At 36.8% G+C, this 24,263-nt stretch overlaps 1 protein-coding gene across 1 annotated transcript; it reads right to left on the bottom strand.

Annotated features, from left to right (window-relative positions):
- Positions 1–1,389: 1,389 nt before the first annotated feature.
- Positions 1,390–21,838, bottom strand: Smp_137450 (conserved Schistosoma protein, unknown function; the record flags this gene model as incomplete). Its single annotated transcript, XM_018791325.1, is given in 4 exon segments — positions 1,390–1,515; position 1,521; positions 15,775–17,135; positions 21,821–21,838. Coding segments are annotated over 4 exon segments (1,506 nt in total), but the record flags the coding sequence as incomplete, so codon positions are not given.
- Between the last annotated feature and the right edge of the window lie 2,425 nt (positions 21,839–24,263).

The following is a 24,263-nucleotide window of genomic DNA, read 5'->3' as shown; positions in this document are numbered from 1 at the left end:
TTTATGATCTATTTCGAATGATTGGAGGCCTATTCGAGTTAGACGGGAATGATTTGACTGACAGTTAACTTTGAAATCACACCTTGCGGTCAGCATCTAATGTGGATTACCCCTTCGTCGTATCAACGTACTATAGATGCTTTGAAGACTGTACAACACAAAGGACGCTGTTAAGGAAATATATAAGTAAGAATGAGTAAAGAGAAGATAGTAAGACCACCACCGCACTGGCCAGTCCATGGCATACGATTAACTGATGCGTGTTGGTTGTCTTTGAATTTGATAGGGATCGATATTCAGTGACCCAAATACCGGATGATTTGGCTAGGGCTTAGTGACATTTCACTGACCCTACGCAGTGATGAGATTCCAGTGAACGCGGTCATGTATGTTCATGGTTATTTTGAATGATTATTAAGAGTGAAGTACTATAGGGAATAAAAAAGTATTGATTTGAAGATGTATTATAGACGAGTTCCGACTGGCATGCACCTTCAGTTATAGCAGGGTTGAAACTATATTCTTCCAATGTTACTTATATTCATTAGTGGATCATTGGATAGCAGCCAACATTAGATCATATTGCTGATTAAACTTTCTCGGTTTAAGTGTTATTTACAGTCAAAAGTCTAACAATAGGAACAATACTCTATCAGATTATCCATGTTCATTTACTTTACATTAAAAGTCTTCGATAAATTCTTCAATTTGATCATAAATACCATGAAAGCAAGAAAAAAAGTGATAATGATAATTCTCATAGTTGAAAGCATGAGTCAACTGAAGCTAGACCACCAAGGAAAACCTGGAAGCACTGGACAGTCATTTCGCCCTATTGCGAGACTCCTCAGCAGTACGCACCAACGATCCCGACAAGCGAGCGAGATTCGAACTCAGGACCTACCAGTCTCGCGCCAGAGCACTTAACCAATAGACCACTCAGCTGGCCGGCATCCGATGGTGTTAATGTCTAACTTCAACCAATTCACGAAGATGAGCAACCATTCACCAATTGTCTTCAGTGAGTTCCTATCTCACAACAGACGTGGTTTGAACTCCACTGGTCACTGCTTCTCGCGTGAGACTGGTAGGTCCTGGGTTCGAATTTCACGAGGCGAGATCGTGGATGCGCACTGCTCAGGAGTCCCATAATAGGACTAAACGGCCGTCCAGTGCTCCCAGGTTTTCCTTGATGATCTAGCTTCAATTGACTCATGCTTTCAACTATGAAAATACTGAAATCTCCACACACAAAAAAACCCCTTCTGATAATGATAATTTTATTAAATTGTTTTTTATACATCTATTACATCATCAATTATCTAAATTGTAATCATATTCACTATGATAAATTTCATCATCAATATCAAGACAAAAATAAAATGGTATTAATGCCAATTTATCTAATTCATTAGCAATATCATCTATAAATGATGGATTAGTTTCTAATGCATCTTCATTTGGTGTTCTATTGAAATCATCTTTCATATTGTATTTTTCACTGTGCATTACATCATTCAACTGAAATTCAATAGATAATAAATAACCAATATAGACTACATTTGTTAAATTGTATGAAATTTCAATAAGAAAGAAGATGGTGGAGAAGATTTGTAGCTCAAGTCGATGATTTTGATGAAGTTTTGTTTTCTTAGCTAGATGAACTGGTCGTGAAGCTTTCATTGTTCTTCTCAGATTTGTGCTGATAATGTCGTCCAGAAGGATGATGAAAGCTACACGACCAAACTTGTAGCCTGTATGCTCTCTCAATGTTCAAACGTGATAATACCGCCAATTAGAGAGCAGTGTTTTATCGATCCGACCATTGACACATAAAATCCGGAAGAGCAGTCTAAAGGACTTATCGTTCCTGTTTTCTGCCTAGCTCAACCACTTAAGTTCAGAATGCCAATCTCAGCCTCTACCATATGAATCGTGTATTACAAGTATAGTGGGTTTATATACCAATCAGAAAGACCATATCACACCATACAATAGAAAACAATATTTGTACGAGATATAACTTAATGTGGTTGTGAATAAGGGAGATATTAATTGATAGACAGGGCATAATTTAAGAATGATAAATCGTATAACAATAGTTCATAAGTCAAAGTTGTTAATAAGAGGGACATGAATATGAATAGTTTAGTTATTTAACAATTATACAATAAAAATATATGTATCATATCAGAGAGAGGAGGTTTCACACACATGGAGCAAAAACCGCTCTCACCGACGGATCATAAATCTTAACTTTTATAGCTAAACTATCATCACGAAGGCACCAAAAATGACCCAGATTGGCATATGCTATCATTATGCATGAATTGGTCTCATGGCGTCATGCAATTACAACCAATGCTCATTGATGCTTTACTGTGGAATGATAGCTAGCCTTGAACCTAGCTCGATTTGATATTTAATTGTGACGGAAGCAGCAACTCATTTACTGACATCGGATAGTCCAAGGCGATGAAAATGTTGACCACTACTTTAAAAGGAGCAGAAAACTTGTAAACAACCATGTCAACGGTAGCTGATCGCGATGAGATCGATCTGACTACAGTGTTGAAATGCAATGTGAGAACGCTAGTTAGGACATTAACGAGACCGAATCGTGGATGAACACTGCTGAGGAGTCCCACATAAGGACGAAATGGCCATCCAGTGCTTCCAGGTTTTCAATGGTGGTCTAACATCAATCGCTTCATGATCTCAATCAAAAACATAATAATCTCCACAAACCCATACTGAAAAATGTATTTTCCTTGGATGTGACTGACCATCCTCATTAGGAATTTACATTCAAAATTGTAAAACTTGATACAGACTTAGTGAAAAGCAATTACCTCCCTCAAAAACACTGTCTTCAATTTTACAAAGTTAAATAATGTGAAGAGATAATCAGAAATATTATAACAGGGTGCCGAAAAATCTTACCTTTGAATCATTATTTGCACAAATCTCAAGTTGATGGCTACACCCACTTTGAGCTTCATGAGTATTGATTTCTTTGGTTGGTATCATTGTGTAACATCTTGAAAAAAAAGATAAACAAATTTAAAGAAATCAATCGAATAAAACAAAATAGTCCATATCACAACACTAAACTGATTTGACATTTATTTGAATAGACGAACAATAAAACAGCACTGATCTGTTGTCCCTTACCACTTTCGCACGCAGTCCTCAATTAGGCCTCCAAATGCCCTGGTATGGCCGAGAGTCGGGAGAATCCGCTCTCCCTCTCCAAATGCTCTCACATGGCCACGCGAATATATAGCCTCTGTCAGGGAAGTCCTACTCACTGCCTTCTCATGGCATTGCTGTTGTTTACGAAATTGAGAGGACGAAAAGCGAATGTCCGGCGCTTTAACCGGGTTGGTGGACACGAAGAGTCCACCTAGGGGAGTTGGAAAACCCTGATTCCAAAGCAATAGTGCACATGGGCTCCAGTATCCTGAAGGGAGAAATGGCGTATGAATCAATCGTTGGTCACCGACTACCATGGGACTGCATTGTTGACTAGACCTTCAGGTCAAAGGCTCAAGGTGTGGCCCCCTAATAAAACTACCTGCTTTAGTCTGGGCACCTGGGCAGTATCATAGCCCTCACACAAATCAAATGAGATTTGTGCGGCGCATATCTGGTGCCCCCTTGTACCAACATTTATGTGTTTAAATAAATAAATGAATAAAATCTAAATTTAATAAACTGTATGTATTGAGTTCCAACGGAAAATCTTTTATTCCTTTCATAAATTTTACAAGGTCTAATGTCAAGGAGCAACTAACATCTCTACAAAACATTACATGAGAAGTAGGACCTATCATCCCTAGTAAACTATAAACTTAATGTATCTGTGACCTGTTGATCTGACTCCAATTTGGATGAACGTATGAATATGCCATAAACATAAATCTTGCATTTAACTACTTATATTACCTAGGCTAAACCCGTTCGTCTGATGGCGGTAATACGAAGACAAATACGGGTTGCGTCGGAGGAGTTTATTTCACGCACTTTTTTGTCCAGATAGACATTCAAAATAAGTGGGGAAGTGAAGCGGTGAGGATGTGAGTGAAAAAAACTCGATTTGATTAAGTGTGACTCAATGCTTTTAGTGAGACAAAAAGAATCTACAGACATATAATCAATGGGGTAAGCAATGAACACACATACGCTCATATGAAAATAGTCAGGGTTAATAGGAGAATAATTTACAAAGTAAAATCTGTCCGAGAGCTAGAACAACCCATATGGGGTTAATATAGTACTAGGCATTACATATCCTTATGTGTACTCTTGATTTCCACCAAAATAAGCGAGAATCTCAATTACAAAGTGCATGCTAATTAGTTTAACAAATCCTAAATGTATAAGTCATACTTTCAATAATCTGATCGCTCATTGAGTTAGATGAAACTAGTTTTACAGTACAGACGTAATGATGTGGTTAACAAATAAATTGAATTCGGAAACCATTGCTGAATAACAAGTTCAACTAAGCAGTCTGAAATCACGAGAAATGTATGATTTCAATTCTCTAAGTAATTGTTGCAATTAGCGGTTCCTACACCATGATAAACAATCGAGATCTATTTCATCTTATTAACTTATTCAATATTCATTAGTTGAGGACCTCAGTGGGTCTTAACACAACGTTACGATCTAAAGATTTCAAATTATTGAATGAAATAATGGACTCTATACTACCTGTATCCACAATAAAGTCATGAAATGAACCAAGGGATGTATCAAGTCATTTTTGAATATGAACATTACCTTTCGAAACGGTGGATAAAGATAAATGATTATTAGGAACAGCCAAATTATTAGGATCTAAATTACAAGACCTAGTAATAGTTGAAGCAAAGTGAACAGTGGTTTTGCATACTGACTGAATGTGTATGTATGTTTATAATTCTCCAAGTAATTATTGAAGTCAGTGGTTCGTACAACACTATAAACAATCGAGATCAATTTCATCTTATTAACTTATTCAATATTCATTAGTTGAGGAATTAAGAGTCTAGTGAAGTGAACAACAAAATATTCCCTAGACTTACAGAAATATAGATCGCCAGAGCAACTTAATGAAAATAAATCCTTGTTCTAGTGTCAATCAATAACACCAATTATGTTTGCTCGAACTCACTGGATAACCAATCAGCATGTTACACTACAAATAGCTCACTTTCAAACAGATAGTCATCTGACAATATGCATTATTCTGATTGGCTTTACAAAAGGAAGGTCATTTGAGATACCTGTACTGAGAAATACTAATTATGATAGATGGTTATTTAATAGTTACACGGAGGTGGATAAGTAGTTCAAAGTGTAACGTATGAATGAGCCGAATGATTTCAGAAAATGACCGGATAGTTTCAAAGTCATTTATTGACTGATGAACAGAATTACTGAAACCTGATAGAGTTTCATGATTTTAGAAAATTTGTTAGTTTTCGGTTTTCTTATCACCACAAAACTTCATTTATTATCTGAATGCAATTATATTCACAATAAATAGTTCGTTTCTAAACCGTTGCCATATCCATAAAGCGCTTAATAGTAAAATCGTCACCGGCTACAATAACTTAACCAGTAAGTTTACTGAAGAGTTAGGGATGCGAAGCTGTAAGGCAAAACTTTTGTACCCATGTAAATATGAAACATTTACGAACTTTTATTCACTGAACCACTAAGGAAGTAATTTTATTCAAAGTATATCGTAGACAAAGTAAATTGTAGAGAAAACAAGGTCAAAGTATAATATTGAAAACACGACACTCAGCGAAGGGATCTCTTTTCAACGAATTTATTATCAACCTGTACAATCGTATACATGTATGAAAGTACTAGTTCCATGAGGACATATGAACAATGAATAACCAAGATGATGTAACAGAATGACTATAGTACTAGATTACGTAATACAAACAATAACAATAGTCTTAATATGTTAGTAATGAATTATAACACGAATGTAGTAAGATGATTAAAATGTTTTTGTTACAATAATTAAAGGTGATTAAAGGTCATAGAGGTGTAAAATATAAACCAAGTGATATCATGAGTAATTATGAATAAAACCATAACAACAATTTCTATAGGTTTATTGGAATGTTCGGACAATGTGGGAGAACGGTAAGATCAACCGAATAGCTAAGGAAATGAGCAGATATGACATGATGGTACACAGAATCAATGAAACACATTGAACTCAAGCTGTACAGAAAAAGATAGATTACGGAGAGATGATGCTGTACTCTATTCACAAAGAACAGAATGCTCTATACACTCAGGTAGCTGCTCTGGTGCTGTCTAAAGTAGCACGACAATGTATTTATAGGATGGCGATCTCACGGATCGAGAATCATAAAAGCATCCTTCGAAAAAAAGATGTGAATCACAATGAATGTTCTACACTGTTAATTAAAATGACCAATTGTGTCAATGATTTGTCTGAGGGCCATCATGACTTGTTCGATCTTTGGTGAAGTGACATCTAATGGAAGGTTTGTGTGTGCATTTGTGGGTGAATATTGTGCCGCCTATAAAAGCTTTGTTGAATGCACATAGGTTTGCAAATCTCCTCCCATTTTCGTTTCTTTCTCCCAGTCCATGTCGTCCATGATATCTTCATATCCGGTGTTGTCCATTCTGAGTTTGGTGTTTAAGTCTCCCATCAGGATGGTCAGGTCCTTTCCTGAGCGCTTCTCTGTGACCGATTACAGTCTATCATAAGACCGATTTTTCTCATCATCATCAGTGTATCACTGTAAGTTGCAACTTATTTGATATCGAGAATTCAGGAAAGAAAATTTTTTTCTTCTCGACGAAATCATTTACTTAAGCTGTACATTGGTATTTATGGTTATATGGAAAATATATGTCTATAGAATGATAGAAAAGATGACATCGTAAATTCATTCGGGACTAAATATCGAATGAGGTTACGCAATAATCAAGGGGTAAGGAAGAAATATAAGGATGAAGATAATTTATGGGTCAGATAATTATCAAATTTTCATAGTTGAAAGCATGAGTCAATTGAAGCTAGACCACCATGGAAAACCTGGAAACACTGGACGGCCGTTTCGTCCTATTGTGGAACTTCTCAGCAGTGCACATCCACGATCCAGTGGAGTTCAAACCACGTCTGTCGTGAGATATCAACTCACTGAAGACAATTGGTGAACGGTAGCTCAACTTCGCGGGTCATTTGAAGTTAGACATTAACACCATTGGATATCGGCCAGCTCAGTGGTCTATCAGTTAAGGGCTCTAGCTCGAGACTGATAGGTTCTGGGTTCGAATTTCGCTTGTGAGACGGGATCGTAAATGCGCACTGGTGAGGATTCCCATAATAGGACGAAACGACCGTCCAGTGTTTCCAGGTTTTCCATTGTGGTCTAACTTCAATTGACTCATGATCTCAACTCTATAAAATTCACTGGAACATTAAAAAATGACACATACATACGGTTTTCAAAAATTTACACTCTTCATTCATTCTTCTCAAATGCTAAATCTCCACAAAACCCCTTCTGATAATTGTCCAATTGACAGATTGAAGAAAAGCGACAAACATAAAGGTCATAATAATATAAAGTTAATAATAATCAAGAAAACTTGTACAAGTTAATAATAATAATAACTGCTTAGAGTTTAAAAATACTGAAGATGCCACAGGTATTCAGTGTTTGACAACGCTTTAACCTGTAACATCTCCTACTATGAATCGTACCCACCAACTGAAATCAAAAGACAGAGGTGAGGACATCGGAAGAATAATGTGATAGGTTATCAATATCTCGTGTACCGACTGATCTAATCTGGCTAGCGATTGCAGGGGATGTTAAGCACTGCGTTTCTACTCGTGATCTGGTGCGCATGCATGACTGAGCGCCTTCAGCTAAATAAGTCCATTAAAACTAATGCAGTCAGCATCCAATGTCGAAGGCTTACAGAACTATTTATTTTGGGGATTTATTTACCGATACAATACGAAACAATAATTTCAAAAATCAATAATAATCAAATAAAAATGAAGAAAAAAAAACCAAAACATACCAACAAAGGGAATTAAGGCCAAGGAAGGATGAGAGGTTGAACGAATTGTTTTTGAATGCGAATTTCGAAATTGAGTTCGTGGAGTGTCAATGCCTCAGCAGTGCAAAAAATATTGATTCGACCCCCCCCCTTTGATCCGATTCCTTAATGAGTAGGTTTCTGGTTGCTGGTGTTGTTTTGTCTTTTTCTTTCTACACTTTTATTTGATTATTATCGAGTTTTTGTTTTGCATTTTAAACTGTAATCAGTTTTCTTGATTATTATTCAGCCTGTTATTATGACCTTTGTTTTTTTCACTTATCTTCAATCTGTCAATTGGATAACTATCTGACCAATATAAGAACTCTCGTCTAAATTAGAGCGAATAGAGTTTCACAGTATTTGAGCGCCGAGTTTATGTAAGACATTAATAAATAGGAATAATATGTATTTGTAAAATCTCAGAGTATGAATTTTTTAGTAAATCCAACGTTTCGCTTGACAATCCGGTCTAAGCTTTTTCAAGGAATTATAATCAAAAACATTAAAATTATCGAATACAACTAGGTACATGGTTCTCCGGGTTCATTGTATACTGAATAGGTCATCCAATCAACGTTAACAAAAAGTCTAAACTAGGTATGTGTATTAGTGTGTAAGAGATGTGTGATGTGAAATGATAAGTGTGTTAATATAACATATTGTATAGAAAAACGTTAGAGGTGAAAGGAGAAATTACATTCACACTATATATTGTCTCTTATCAATGAATTTATAAGGAAAACATACAATATGTAATATATGTGATATGAATCATATCTGTGTCACAGCATGTATAAAATGAAGATAATTAAAACAAAAATAAAAGAGTGAAATTTGAAGAGTGTAAATTTTTAAAAACCGTATGTATGTGTCATTTTTTAATGTTCCAGTGAATTTTATAGAGTTGAGATCATGAGTCAATTGAAGCTAGACCACAATGGAAAACCTGGAAACACTGGACGGACGTTTCGTCCTATTATGGGAATCCTCAGCAGTGCGCATTTACGATCCCGTCTCACAAGCGAAATTCGAACCCAGAACCTACCAGTCTCGAGCTAGAGCCCTTAACCGATAGACCACTGAACTGGCCGGTATCCAACAGTGTTAATGTCTAACTTCACCTGATCCACAAAATTGAGCAACCATTCACCAATTGTCTTCAGTGAGTTGATATCTCACGACAGACCTGGTTGAACTCCACCGGTTACTGCTTCTCACTAGAACTCCAGGAAATACCTCATGGAGTCAGTCACTAGTGAGCACATGATCATTATCAGAAGGGGTTTGTAATATATGATATGAATCATATCTGTGTCACAGCATATATAAAATGAAGATAATTAAAACAAAAATAAAAATAATAAAAGAGTGAAATTTGAAGAGTGTAATTTTTAAAAACTGTATGTATGTGTCATTTTTTAAATGTTCCAGTGAATTGTTTAACAAATTTCGATAACTGATTAGAATCATTGAATGCAATTGTTGTGAATTTAGATAATAGGAAATAGGTAAAAAAAAACGTTAAGGAGTTCAGGTTTTTACTTATTAATGATTAGCTGCCATGGTACTGCTAATTGTATTCCATCCCCCTTATTAATATTGTTTGGATTAGCCCAAATGTATAGGGCTTCAGCTGTTTGCCTTTCCTTGTAAGAATTGAAATCATTTTGAAGGATTTTTGTGAACTTTCTGTGTCCACCAACCCGGCTAATGCGCCGGACATTCGCTTTTCGTCCTCTCAATTTTCGTAAACAACAGTAATGCCATGAGAAGGCAGTGAGTAGGACTTCCCTGACAGAGGCTATATATTCACGTGGCCATGTGAGAGCATTTGGAGAGGGAGAGCGGACTTTCCCGACTCTCGGCCGTACCAAGGCATTTGGGGGCTACATATGTTAAATTGTATGAAATTTCAATAAGAAAAAAAATTACTTACTCAAATGTGTAAGTATATTGCGATGGTGGAGAAGATTTGTAGCTCAAGTCGATGATTTTGATGAAGTTTTGTTTTCTTAGCTAGATGAACTGGTCGTGAAGCTTTTATTGTTCTTCTCAGGTTTGTGTTGATAATGTCGTCTAGAAGGATGATGAAAGCTACACGACCAAACTTGTAGCCTGTATGCTCTCTCAATGTTCAAACGTGATAATACCGCCAATTAGAGAGCAGTGTTTTATCGATCCGACCATTGACACATAAAATCCGGAAGAGCAGTCTAAAGGACTTATCGTTCCTGTTTTCTGCCTAGCTCAACCACTTAAGTTCAGAATGCCAATCTCAGCCTCTACCATATGAATCGTGTATTACAAGTATAGTGGGTTTATATACCAATCAGAAAGACCATATCACACCATACAATAGAAAACAATATTTGTACGAGATTTAACTTAATGTGGTTGTGAATAAGGGAGATATTAATTGATAGACAGGGCATAATTTAAGAATGATAAATCGCATAACAATAGTACATAGATCAAAATAAAGCCTATGATAAGAGGGACATGAATATGAATAGTTTAGTTATTTCACAATTATACGATAAAATATGCGCACAGTATTGGTCCATCAATTGGATCTCAAAAGTTACCATTCATTATTGTCTTCGTGATACAGCCAACTAGTGTCAACAATAAATTACTTAGTATTGTTTGTTTTAATCTTCTCATTGATGTTTAGGACTGCAATTGATCAGTCTCTAATTGGCATATGTGCATACTTTACCTATTGCCTCGATATAGCCTCACAATGTTTGTGAAATAAGGCTATATCGAGGCAATGAGCACAGTATGCACATATACCAACTAGAGACTGACCAGTCACAGTCCTAAACATCAATGAGAAAATTCAAACAAATAATACTAAGTGAATTTAAACTTCACCCCATTGCACAAGCAAGTGCCTATCAGGACTCAGTAGCTGAGTGGATAACGCGATAGCGTTTGAAGTGAAAGGTACCGGATTCGAGTCCCAGAGTGAACATCAATTCTGAGATGCAGGTACATCCAGCTGACGAGTCCCAAATAGGACGAAACGCGCGTCCTGGATTCCACTGCTAGCCACTACTCATCATTGCTTTCAATTAGTTTTTCATTATGACTCTTACTAGATATCACCTAATCAATAAATTAGTAAACTACATGTTCCAAATTCATGAGCTTATTGATTAATTTCTGAATATTAATTCATTTATCCAATTCATTAACTACACAATTGTTTTAACAAAATACTTTTGAAGTTTTTATTTCACATTGCACCGTGTTGCTGTTATCGATTTTTTTATTATTCGCTAAACATACATGTCAGAAGGGTTTTTGTGGATATTATAGTAATTTCAATGGTTCAGATCATTAGCCAATTGAAGGTAAACAACCATAGAAAACCTGGAAGCATTGGATGACCGTTTCGTCCTAGTATGGCATTCCTCAGTCATGCACATCCACAATCTTGTCTCGCGAAATTCGAATCCAGGAACTATTAGTCTCGTGTGCGGGCGCTTAACCACTAGACCATACATACATATGTTTATGTAGATCCATAATGGGAAACCAATTGAAAACAAATGGTTTTTTTCATTTCATTCGTTGTCTACTCACTATAAGTTTAATTCTAGAAAAGATTAATTTTCTAGTAATTTTAAACATTCACAGTATCCTACAACGGTATTCCTGTTGATGAAAGTCACTCATTTGGGAATTTCGTATATAAAAACTCAAAATTACTCTTCGCAGTTACGACAAACTCGTTACTTACTTTTAATACAAATTTTTGAAATGTTCTAGTGATCATATAGACATATTCTTCATTTGAATCATTATGATCGATGTTACACAATGATTGTTGTTATGAATTGGTAACTATTTTCATTCAACAGACGAGTTTTGTCAAACTGTCTGCACTATACGACAAACATGGAAAATAATCAGTAAACTTTTTCCATTTCTAAAGGTAAAATCATTGACATGGGATATGGTAGGCTATAGTGAAGACTTAGTAAGTATTCATAATTTTCCCTTTCTTATTATTCAGGACTTCAATTGATCAATCTGTAGTTGGATATGTTCATCTTGGTTGGATTACTTGGATATTACCATTTAGTCACAAATTGTAGTCAAGTTGGTTTATATTTCGTCTTATTCAGGATGAATCGACTAGATGTATAAGAATCCCAATGTTAATGTTTACACCAAAGTTCGAAACCAGTATTGTTGGCTTTAAATACTAAAGTGTTGCCTACTAAATTAATGAGCCCACATAGTTAACATGTTCAACAAGTGTGACGTTATTGTCAAGAACTTGTTATTCTGAACTGTAAATTATCAATCTAAACTTATGTGGAAAATTGTAATTAAGTTACAACATTGAGGCGATCTATTCACGATTCCTATATGCGAATGGGGATTGAACAGTTATCATGAAGAAACGACGAATTAGTGATTGTTTTACGATTTGTACTTCTATCATAAACTGATTATTGTTATTTAATGATCAATAATTGAAAGTCATACTACATAACCTAAGTGGGTAATTTGTCAGGATAAATCTCATTTTAACTGTATTCCTCAAACAACGAAATTAACTAAAAAAAATGAAGAAGCTCTGGAGATAACTATGGTTCTAGTTTGAAACTTTCCTTGAATAAGCGTGTGGCAACTATTTCCCACTTCTATCAGTTGACGCTACAGTGTGATAATTATGTAAAACTAATTAATAAGTTATTGTCTAACTCTCAACATCATTGAATGCCACCAGTTATAACATAAAATTGAAAATCCATAGAACTCGTTGATGAATACAAAAAACTGCCATCAAATTAAATCGATCTTCATGAACTATCAAAATAAACAATGAACTGATTAGTCCGAAGGTCAAGAGTACTCCGGAAGGCCTCAAGGTCCTGAGTCCGATCCCAGATTGGATCATAAGTGAATACTAAAAAGAATTCCATAATAGGAGGAAATAGCACTATGATACTGCTTGATTTCCAATGTTTGTTCAGACTTATTTATTTAAACACACATTGGTATAAGGAGACACCAAATATAAATATGAGCCACATAAGCCATTCGATTTGTGTGAGGGATGGGATACTACCCAGGCGCCCAAACCGAAGCAGGTGGTTTTCTTAGGGAGCCAAACTCGGGGCCCTCGACCTACAGGTCGAATCCACAAGGCAACGTCAGGAGATGAAGTCTCATGGTAGCCGTCGACCAACTATTGGTTCATACGCCATTTGTTCTTTCAGGATACTGGAGCCCATGTGCACCACTGGTTTGGAATTAGGGTTTTCCAACTCACCTAGATGGACTCTCCGTAGGATAACTGACTCACTCCACTCTCGGTCGTACCAACTCATTTGGCGCTAAATTCAGACTATGCTCTAAAATCATAGGATAAATAATAAATGCATAAACACTAGTCACTAACTTAATGTCTTGGAATTGTAGTGAAAATTCTTCGTCGATGTAATGTAATTAATTCCTGAATGAAATAGTAAGCATCAATAGCATTGAAATGTAATTGTGTTGTATTGTAGGTTGCCAAAAATTTCAGTATGTAAGCTACTAATTACTTACTCACTGGTTTATAGATATCACATATGAGGAAACTTTAGTCGCATCAATAAAATTAATTGTCCCAACATACCATATAGCAACTTGATTATTTGAGGAACTAATGACTATCGTATATTAGTGACTTGATCCAATCTGATGGAGACGTAAAGGTATGGATAGGAACAGTAAACACAGCATTCCTAGAAGTGAACAACATCCACAATTCAAAATAACTCTCAATCAACACTTAAGTCTCAATTTTCAACACCAACATCAAGAGAGTTCTATTGTATGGAGGTGAAATCACAGAACTACCACATCCATTATCACAAAAGATACGGGCGTTTATAGACATCTGTCAACACTACATATTCCAGATCCGTTTACCGTATACCATCAGCAATAACCTATTGTGAGAGAGAACAAACTCGGCAAAGAATCTTCCTCCACGAGTGGTAATAGGCATAGATCATTATGACAAGTTTTCATGTTTGATTGCATCATGGTTGCTTGTTTATTTCTTTCATCTACATATACAGCACCTACGAATTTAGAACTATTTTTCAATAGCGGACTAAACAATTCTATTTGTGTTACTTGTCGAATCAAATTTATAAGACATTCTATTTATTCATACAAGTTGTTGAGTTACTAGAAGATTTGGAGGTCACGAAATGAAATGAATCCACTTCATCCCAAGATATTCCCTGTTGTTATTCCACAAACATGTATAGAAGGAATTAATTGTATGAAACAATTTCCAGTCATCAGGTATATTTAATTTTGAAACTTCAACAAAGTAAAATGAATCAAGTTAGAAATCCTTTAATAATCTGAAAATTTATCATCAATGCGAGATTCTATAGATGAAATAGACCATCCTACTCTCTATGGATCATCTAAAAGTCCCGAGATTTTAGAGATAACATTCAATTGTATTGAATGACTGCTTTTTATTACCCTTCAAAACTTAATACACTGAGCTAAACATTTCAGTAAGAAAGCTAAGACAGTAATCAGATATAGACAACATGGATTTCGTCGGTAAAACTATAATTTAGTTTACCCAAAATGATCTTAAAGTCGGATAGTGAAACGATAAGTTGATGATAATCGTGGTGAGTTAACCATATACGCTATTGATGAAAATTTTCGCTTTTAAATTTGCCTAACCTACTTAACAGCCTGAATTAGCACGAACATGAAATCTCTGTTGAAGACTATTGTTGTAAAGCATCTGACTTATCAGATAACGTTAAATCCTTGTTTCAAAGGGCAGATTACGGCAAATAGAGCATAACATAACAACATCCTGTCAATGATTAAACGATAGGCTTTGACTGGCTTGAACTATACGGGTAACATGCATTTTGATCCGATTAAGAATAAATTTAAAAGTGATAAATACGAAAAATTGAAATGTAATTCTAAACTTTGTTGGAAGTTTAACAACAGTTGATGCTGAATATGTACTACAAGGAATAACCAATCAGAATTAAAAAGCCCAGTTAGATTGCGATGCGAAATCATGTCAAACGATCTGTAAAGTAACTTTATCCAATGATCACTAAGCTTGAACGCATGAACTCCTTAATTCTCGCTATTTAGATTGTATATGACATAAATTGAACATTACCTTTACATCATAACACAAATACTTGATTCCTAATCCTAAGAATAAAATATGAAATCATCGACCCCCAAACAAAAGCAATCCAATGACTCCTACAAATATTTACGAGTCTCTATAAGGGCTTGAGAAAACGGATGTAGAATATTTCTATGAACTAATCGATACGACGTTGCTTTTATAAATCACAGATAGAAAAGTCTTCAATAGATAGGTACATTTTGTAAAAACCTATTTATACTTGGTAATATAATTGCAAACTTCTTAACGAACTATACATGAACCAAATCTAAATCCTGATTGACTAAAAATTCGTTACATTTGTATTAAACATAAAAGACATTGATAAAATTGAAATGCTTTTTTTAAATGATGAACAAACCATTCGAAGTCAGAGAGTTTACGATCAACGGGAGGGGAAGGAGGACGAGAAGGGATAGGGGGGACGAGAAGGGGGAGGAGGATGAAGAGGTGTAGGAGGTAAAATGTACCGTAAAATCACCTGCTGAGCATTTGACTCGACGCCATATTCATTCCAACATTCTCTCAAACGATCTTCATCTCGTGGAATATTTTCTGCAATCTTGCATCTACTTCTAAGTACATCCAATAAATGACTTCCACTTGGCATATACAACTCTGTATAAATCGTCTCCAATATCTTCTTCCAATTCTTACTGTAATCACCATAGTGTTGTTCTCGAGTTTTACCATTCATCTTCAACTGTGGATAGTCAAACAGTTGACTATTCGGTTCAAAAACACTCAAATAGGTGACCAATCGACCAAATATACTACTTATCTTGTCAGTGACTGATGATCGAGATGAATTCGTCAAATATTCACAGTCCCAGTGATAATGAAATGGATCACTGGATATTTGACGGTACAGCCTCCGCAATTCAATCAATTCATTCAAATCTTCGAAAAACACTATACACACAGATCGGACCATTCGACTGGCAATCTGATGCGCGATTCGTGTACGGATAAATCTAGCTGTCAAGTCCTCGAAATACTGACAGATATCTAGTTTCAGAGGACGCACCAGACCAACGTTATTTATGGGTCTGATTGGGTGTTCCAGATTACGATGCTTCGTCGCCATATGTAACACATAGAGTCTCGAAACCCAATAACCAGTGATACGCATCGCTTCAATTTTATCACGTTCGTCTGTTAATCCATGCTTATCCATTAGGTCACTTCTCAGTATCTCACTTGCATAACTGTCTCTCAACAACCCACACGGTGTGAATCTGTTCTCCTGGAAATAATTAACAACTGCAGCAATCATCACTCGAATACATGCATCTGTCATTCCAACATCGATCACATCCATCATTTCACGACTGTTGGCAACATTGTCAACGGTCCAACGGCCATAGTACCACGCACCATCTTGACGATTCTCCACTACTCTGTCAGGTGTGGAGACATTTTCGACAGGCGCGTCTCCATCAGAAGTAGTTCGTTCATTTGAATCCGACGACTCGGGAACTTCTGCAAGTAGTCCTGCGAGAATCGCAGCACTGGCAGCATTCGCCAGCCATTTTCGAAGAGGTTTGGAAACCGATTCACCAACATTTCTGTAGACATATGCAGAGGCCATTGCGGCAAACTTCACCCAGGCATTCTTAACAGGTCTGAAATCGTCGGTGTTGGACTCAGGCATCATACTCATGTCAAGCATCAGCATAAATCGAGTGTCTAGATCGTATGTCGCAGTGACAGGTAACATAAAATTGAAGTCCGCATCTACTTGTCGTAAATGGTCAAACAGAATGCATCCCAAATCATCAGCCAAATTCGATAGTGAGTCCTTCACATCTTCATTCGTTGCAAGCGTATTCTAAAAAAAGACTTTAAAAAATCCTTATTACGAATAAAGAGCGAACTGAAACATTACATCATGAGATACACAGTTTTATTTTTTATTAAAATTTCACAATCATTTATCGTTAACTATTCGACAGATTTACAATCCTGAACCAAGTACTGGCAAAATCGAAACTTCAGTAACTGAGTTAAATTTTTTTGAATATATAATTGCATATTTATCAAAATACCCTTTTTCGCAACATTCAAAGAACCACGTTCATTACAAACCTACAATATTTAAGTCCTCTGAGATCTAGGATAACTTCGCAAGGAGCCACTCTGGGGCTACTGTCGGTCCCGAGCCCGGATAAAGGTGGAGGGTTGAGCATGGAGTTAGCGACCTAATCCCGCGGAGAATTAACTCGCTGAAGAAACGCTGACCAGAAAAACATATTTCAAACCATTTGAACTCTGCCCTGATAGTCAGAAGGTCTTCATTTAGAAGAGTTATCACGCCTAATGGTGAGAGTCGAGTTCCCTCGGAAGTCACAAGGCGGATGCCCCTTCTGACACCCAGAGCAACCGTTAATGTAGGTACAAGCAATGCTCGTACGATGAGAGAGGCCGGGAGAGTCTTCGAATTTGCTGCAGGAATGAGGAAATACGACCAAGAAGTGCTTGGAATCAGTGAAACACATTGGACGCAGGTTGGACAACGACCAGCTTCAGGGGAGCTTCTGTTATACTCTGGTCATGAGGAAAATGCCTTACGTACACAATGAGTTGCACTGATGCTTTCCGAAGAAGCACAAAAAGCACTTATAGGATGGGGATCTTATGAACCAAGGATCATCAAAGCCTTCTTCAAAACAAAGAAAGAGGGTATTATAATGAACGTCATCCAATGCTATGCGCCTACCAACGACTACAATGAGGACGTTACAGACAAATTCTACGATAGGCTGCAGACGATAGTCGAGAAGTGCCCAACAAAGGACTTGACCAGTCTGATGGGAGACCTAAATGTCAAGGTTGGAATAGACAGCACCGGATACGAAAACATCATGAGATGACTGGATTCCGTAAGGATAGATAGTTTACTAACCAGATCGCAACACTGTGGATTATTATGGAACAATCACTTGAATGGAATTCATCAATCTACACCAACTTTATCGACCACGAGAAAGCATTTGACAGCGTGGACAGGACAATACTATGGAGGCTTTTTCGATACTACGGCGTGCCTGAGAAGATAGTCAACATCAAACGGAATTCTTATGATGGATTAACTGCAGAATCATTCATGGAGGACAGCTCACTGACTCATTTGAGGTAAAGACGGGTATTAGGCAAGGTTGCTTACTCTCAAGCTTTCTCTTCCTTCTGAGGATTGACTGGATCATGAAGACGTCGACATCTGGAGGGAAGCACGAAATACAATGGACAGCTAGGATGCCGCTGGACGATTTAGACTTGACAGACGATCTGGCTCTTCTATCAAACACGTAACAACAAATGCAGAAGACGACCAGTGCAGCAGCAGCAGGTCTCGATATACACAAATGTAAAAGCAAGACTAACTGATACAACACAACATGAACCAATCGAATCACACTTAAACAAATAAATATTGGTACAAGGGGGCACCATATATATATATATATATATATATATATATATATATATATGCGCCGCACAAATCTCATTTGATTTGTGTGAGGGCTGTGATACTGCCCGGGTTCCCAGACCAAAGCAGGTGGTTTTCTTAGGGGGCCACACCCGGAGCCTTCGATCTAAAGATCTGATCCACAAAACTGTGGAGTAACCCGGTTAAAGCTCCGGAAATTCGCTTTTCGTCCTATCAATTTCGTAAACAACAGTAACGCAACGAGAAGGCAGTGAGTAGGACTTCCATAGCAGAGTCTGTGACGTGGCCGTGTGCGAGCGTTTCGAGAGGGAGGGTGGCCCCTCCCCACTCTCGACCGTACCAGGGCATTTGGAGGATGTAAAAAGCTTTACATATCTAGGTAGCATTATTGATGAACTCTATGGATCTGATGCAAATGTGAAGGCGCGGATTGGCAAAGCATCAGCAGCATATCTACAATTGAAAAACATCTGGAACTCAAAACGATTGCCAACCAACACCATAGTCAGAATTTTTAATACAAATGTCAAGACAGTTCTACTGTATGGGGTGGAAACTTGAAGAGCTACGAAAGCCATCATCCAGAAGATACAAGTGTTTATTAACAGCTGTCTACAGAAAATACTCCAGATCCATTGACCAGACGCTATCAGGGCCAAAAGAAAAGAGGGCGACCAAAGAACACATTACGCCGAGAAAGGGAGAGAGACATTAGAAGAATGAATAACAATTGGATAGAACTAGAAAGAAAGGCCCAGAACATAGTGTGTTAAAGAATGTTGGTCGGCAGCTCATGCTCTATTTGGAATAACAGACGTAAGTAAATAAGTTATAATTCTCTCTTATTACAGCCCGACTATTCCTATTGCTTAGTATTATTGGACACCAATTCACTCTACAAGTCCCGAAATCAGAGCACGGTTGAACAGGAAAGAGATTATATTACAAATAACAAGGTTGCATGCACAATAGGAAAAACGTTAGTACGTTTAGTTTTCACATGAGAATATTCTAGAGTACTCTCCAAGTATCAACTAGCAACGGACTACTTCTTATCCAATCAGCGTGCGCCAAAGCAATCGTGCATTAAGCATGCTTTAAACTAATCTATGTCCCGCTAACAGTAAGTAAGTAAGTGATCTAGGATCGATGTAAAAACATAATTGCACAAATGTGACCAAAAGTTCAAGGTCAATATGACAATTACACCAAATCCAAATATTAAGTACAATAAAGATATTAGGATTCATTCTGAATAAGTGAACTTCACAACCATAGTTTATGATAGGCTAGATAAGTCAAACTTCTTCTGCAACACCAAATACCTAGATGGTCAGGTAGCAAACAGCTTTCAAAAATAAAAACAAAAGTTATATCTTGTTGGAGCTATAAAGATGTCATCACTTAAGTAACATCAATATCCTTAACTCTGTAGATCTGGATACATATTTATATGATTCAGTGTGAAAAGACTGATAAACTTTCATTTCCTTCGATTATAAATACTCAAGAGGATGTTAAATGGCATACTTTATGATTAAAGTTAAATGTGGGATAATTATTATTATATCATTTATCAAGTACACACTTGAGTTGTCGGCCTCGAGCTACAACTCAGGTGTATTTAGTCTAAAGGTATCCACCAATTACTTAAAATGAAGAATTTACAATATGCAACCTGAAAGTTTTATTGGTGGGAATATATCCATTCTCATTCACGATTTTGATTTCACACCTGGAGACCAACTAAAATGATACGGGAATTATTATATACACGAACGAAATGGTGTTTCGTTATCATTTATGCTAAATTACATGGGAATAACACCACCATGCTAGAAACGTGTCAAGTGTAAGGCAGTTAGCCATAGTAGTTACCTACTTTTATGACGAGAACGCGTTTGGTACAATGGAAAGAATTATTATTATAACCAACTGTACCAGTGATTGTTTTACTGTACATCTTTGTTTAAGTGTACAAGACACACACATTCTTCCTTTTCCTGTGACCTCGCACGAATTCGAGTACGCACGATCTCGGTGTTCTTTCGATGCCATGAGATCGCCCCCAAATGCCCTGGTACAGTCGAGAGTGGGGAGGGGCGACCCTTCCTCTCGAAATGCTCTCACATGACCACGCGTTCAGCATCTGCCAGGGAAGTCCTAATCACAGCCTTCTCGTTGCGTTACTGTTTACGAAATTGATAGGACGAAAAGCGAATGTCCGGAGTTTTAACTGGGTTGCTTTATAGTCTTGTGGACCAGATCTTTAGGTCAAAGGTTCCGGGTATGGCCCTCTAAAAACCACCTGCTTCGGTCTGGGAACCCGGGCAGTATCACAGCCCTCGCACAAATCAAATTTGTGCGGCGCATATATATATGGTGCCCCTTTGTACCAATATTTTTGTGTTTAAATAAATATAAATAAGTAAATATCTTACTACAACCGTCAACTGCGACCTGATTTTTTGCTACGGAGAGACCCAACCTAATACCTGGCACGTAATCTTCCTGTAGTGGTGATCACAGTCAATCGCGACGCGACGTCTACTGCACCATTATGGGAGAAAAATCACAGGATAGCAAGAGGCATAAATAATTCCATAATAAAAACTATCCCAGAATATCTACAATTGGATGACTAAATAAACGACAACATAACCACAATTATTGGCTAGGTGTGCATCTAGGCAAGTTGAAAAGGTGGAGTCTATCTACACAGACTTATATAGTCAAATATCATTTACAGTATTTAATTAACCAATTCGTTATTTCGGTAAACCTAAATTAAAGTAAAACTGAATACGGAGTTTTATTCCCAGAAGATCCACAGTTTGAGATTGATTGATATTCTTAATGATGATTACTGCCTTATATATCTAAACGGATTAGTCGATCACAGATATAATACGTTCAGTTGTGCTCATCTACTTCTACCTTCTTTAAGTTGCACTATTTCCAGAATTCTCGGTTAGCGAATCAGTTGGAACACTTCTAATCATCATGATGGTTATAGTTTTAGTTAAAGAGAAATACAAAAGATAACTCGTGAAAGGTTAACTTACTGAATTCATGTCGACCATTCAGTAAAGCAGCTACTAAGAACTCTGAGGTGAATCACTTTCATTGTCCAAACATTATCACCTAACTTGTTCACAGCAATTTTTCAGATAATCGAATAACAAAGTGTGTGACCAAATATTCACTTATGAAATGCCAATAACTATTTACGGTAATGATTGGTTAACTAGTGCGAAGGTCACTCGAACAACATGGTCATGGAAACATTAGGGACCAATAGTAACGCAAATATAGTAGTAATGCAAAAATAGTGATGCAAATCTGTCTGATAACAAGTAAGTAATTAAAAATATAGTCGCAGGAATTCTTAAGTTGTCCTAACGATCTTAATGCCATTTCTCACCCATTGAGCAAAGGGAACAGATAGGTCAAAGGTAGGTGAAACTATAATTTATGAACGACCTTTGGGTGACGCTAAAGTGACCTTGAGAGTGTCTACCTACTTGCCAGGGCTAAAAGAGGATTATAAACCATTTTGAAGAATAATTATTATGATTTACAGTCGATGGTTAGGGTTAGGAGTTAGATTTACGGTTTTCATCACGCACTAACATCAGCTATAATGACAAGACCTTATTTAGCCATATGGGCGAAGGAATTTCGAGCTGGAATTAAAGACCTGTTATCGTAAATCTGATTGATTCGTCCATAAAGTATAGTCTAGCCTAAAAAATGAAGGGCAAAAGCATACCATAACAACAACCCTGAGCGACTGTCAACTAATCGAGGTGTTGAGTTGCAAAATAGTTAACCATAAATTGTAAACAAACACTATTCATAACCCTTAAATGTTGAATTATTTCATACAGTGAACGAATCTGGCTAATATCATGCAGTTTAAGAATCAAAAGTTATCCTTCACTGCACTTTCAACTGCATGTAACTTCCTTAGAGTGCTTTCTCACGTCTGAGTGGTTCACTAAAGGCCCTCAGTCTAGCACACTTTTATCGAACTAAGCGCAAATGGCTGAAATTCAAAGTTGTCTGGAGATAAGCCCATAAGGTTTGACCTTCGATACATAGTAAAACTAAACTTTAGCGTCAACCCCCAGAAAACCAATCGTATTTAAGGAAGGGACTGTGATATTTTTGTGAGATCCAGTGAAGGATAGCTTGTAACTTAGTTGAAGTTAAGTGAACAATACCTATATCTATTGATAGATATAGGTATAATCAGTATTTACTGATTATACGTCGGGCATACTTGACGTGATTGGAAGCATAGATAAAGATGTTAACGATACTAAAATGTACACGTACTCCAAAAACAACTCACATGTCTAATTCTCGTAAGCCTAATAAACAAATTTAACACAATGATACTATAATTACCTGATTATGCCACTTCTATGTGTATCTATGAGCTCAGCTGCTTCTGTGGAGAAAGCTATTTTCGACGCACTACCAGGCAACTGAACCAAACAATCAGTGAACACCTCCCTTCGTGGTTAGGTAAAGGTATTGCCAAGTCAGTACGGATCTCAGTTCTTTCACATTTGGTCGATAGCGGTCATATAGTTGACAGAAATCAGTCATTTAAAGTTATTTATCGTATTCCTACTAGTTTTCCTTATGGGGTTCGATCTCGTCTCTTATACATAGCAGAAGCTATAGGAATTCGATCCAACAATCCAAGCCTTTGTGTTCATAAGATATTTGTAACACCCTTATCTCTCCCTTAGCCTTAATAAATAATTTTATTTTCCATACTCTTTCTTCGTCTATTTTTCTTCACCTCCTACCAATTATTTATCTATTTTTTCAAATATTCGCTTCACGGTCCAATTATCTGAACACTTCTTATTACGTAATCTTATAATTGTTATGACTGTTATTTCAGTGTCTATATTCTTTTTTCTAATCATCGACCTATTTCCCATTATGTTACATTGATTCAAGCCTTTATTATTCTTATGACAACTAGTACACCTGTCATTACACTACCAATTTGTACTTTTCACTTATCATTATTTTTAATTATCTAATCTATTCCATTAACACCGTTGGATGCCGGCTCAGTGGTCTATCGGTTAAGTGCTCTGGCGCGAGACTGGTAGGTCCTGGGTTTGAATCTCGTGAGGCGGGATCGTGGATGCACACTGCTGAGGAGTCTCATAATAGGACGAAACGGCAGTCCAGTACTTCCAGGTTTTCCATGGTGGTCTAGCTTCAATTGACTTATGCTTTCAACTATGAAAATACTAAATTCTCCACAAACCCCGTCTGATCTATTCCACTGTTATCATTGACTAGTAAACTTCCTTGATTGGTTTAAGAATTTAGCATATGCTTATAAATACTACTGTATATTAGAGTAAAACCTGATGAGGATCTAATCGAAACTTGTGACTAGCGATAACTTCCTGAACCTAATCCTTTATCGCTCATTATTTATATTGAAACAATACATCACTATTAATTGGTTAC

The sequence above is a fragment of the Schistosoma mansoni genome (genome assembly GCF_000237925.1).
Source record: "Schistosoma mansoni, WGS project CABG00000000 data, chromosome 3 unplaced supercontig 0083, strain Puerto Rico, whole genome shotgun sequence".
Taxonomy (NCBI): domain Eukaryota; kingdom Metazoa; phylum Platyhelminthes; class Trematoda; order Strigeidida; family Schistosomatidae; genus Schistosoma; species Schistosoma mansoni.
This window is presented reverse-complemented; position numbering and strand designations above follow the sequence as displayed.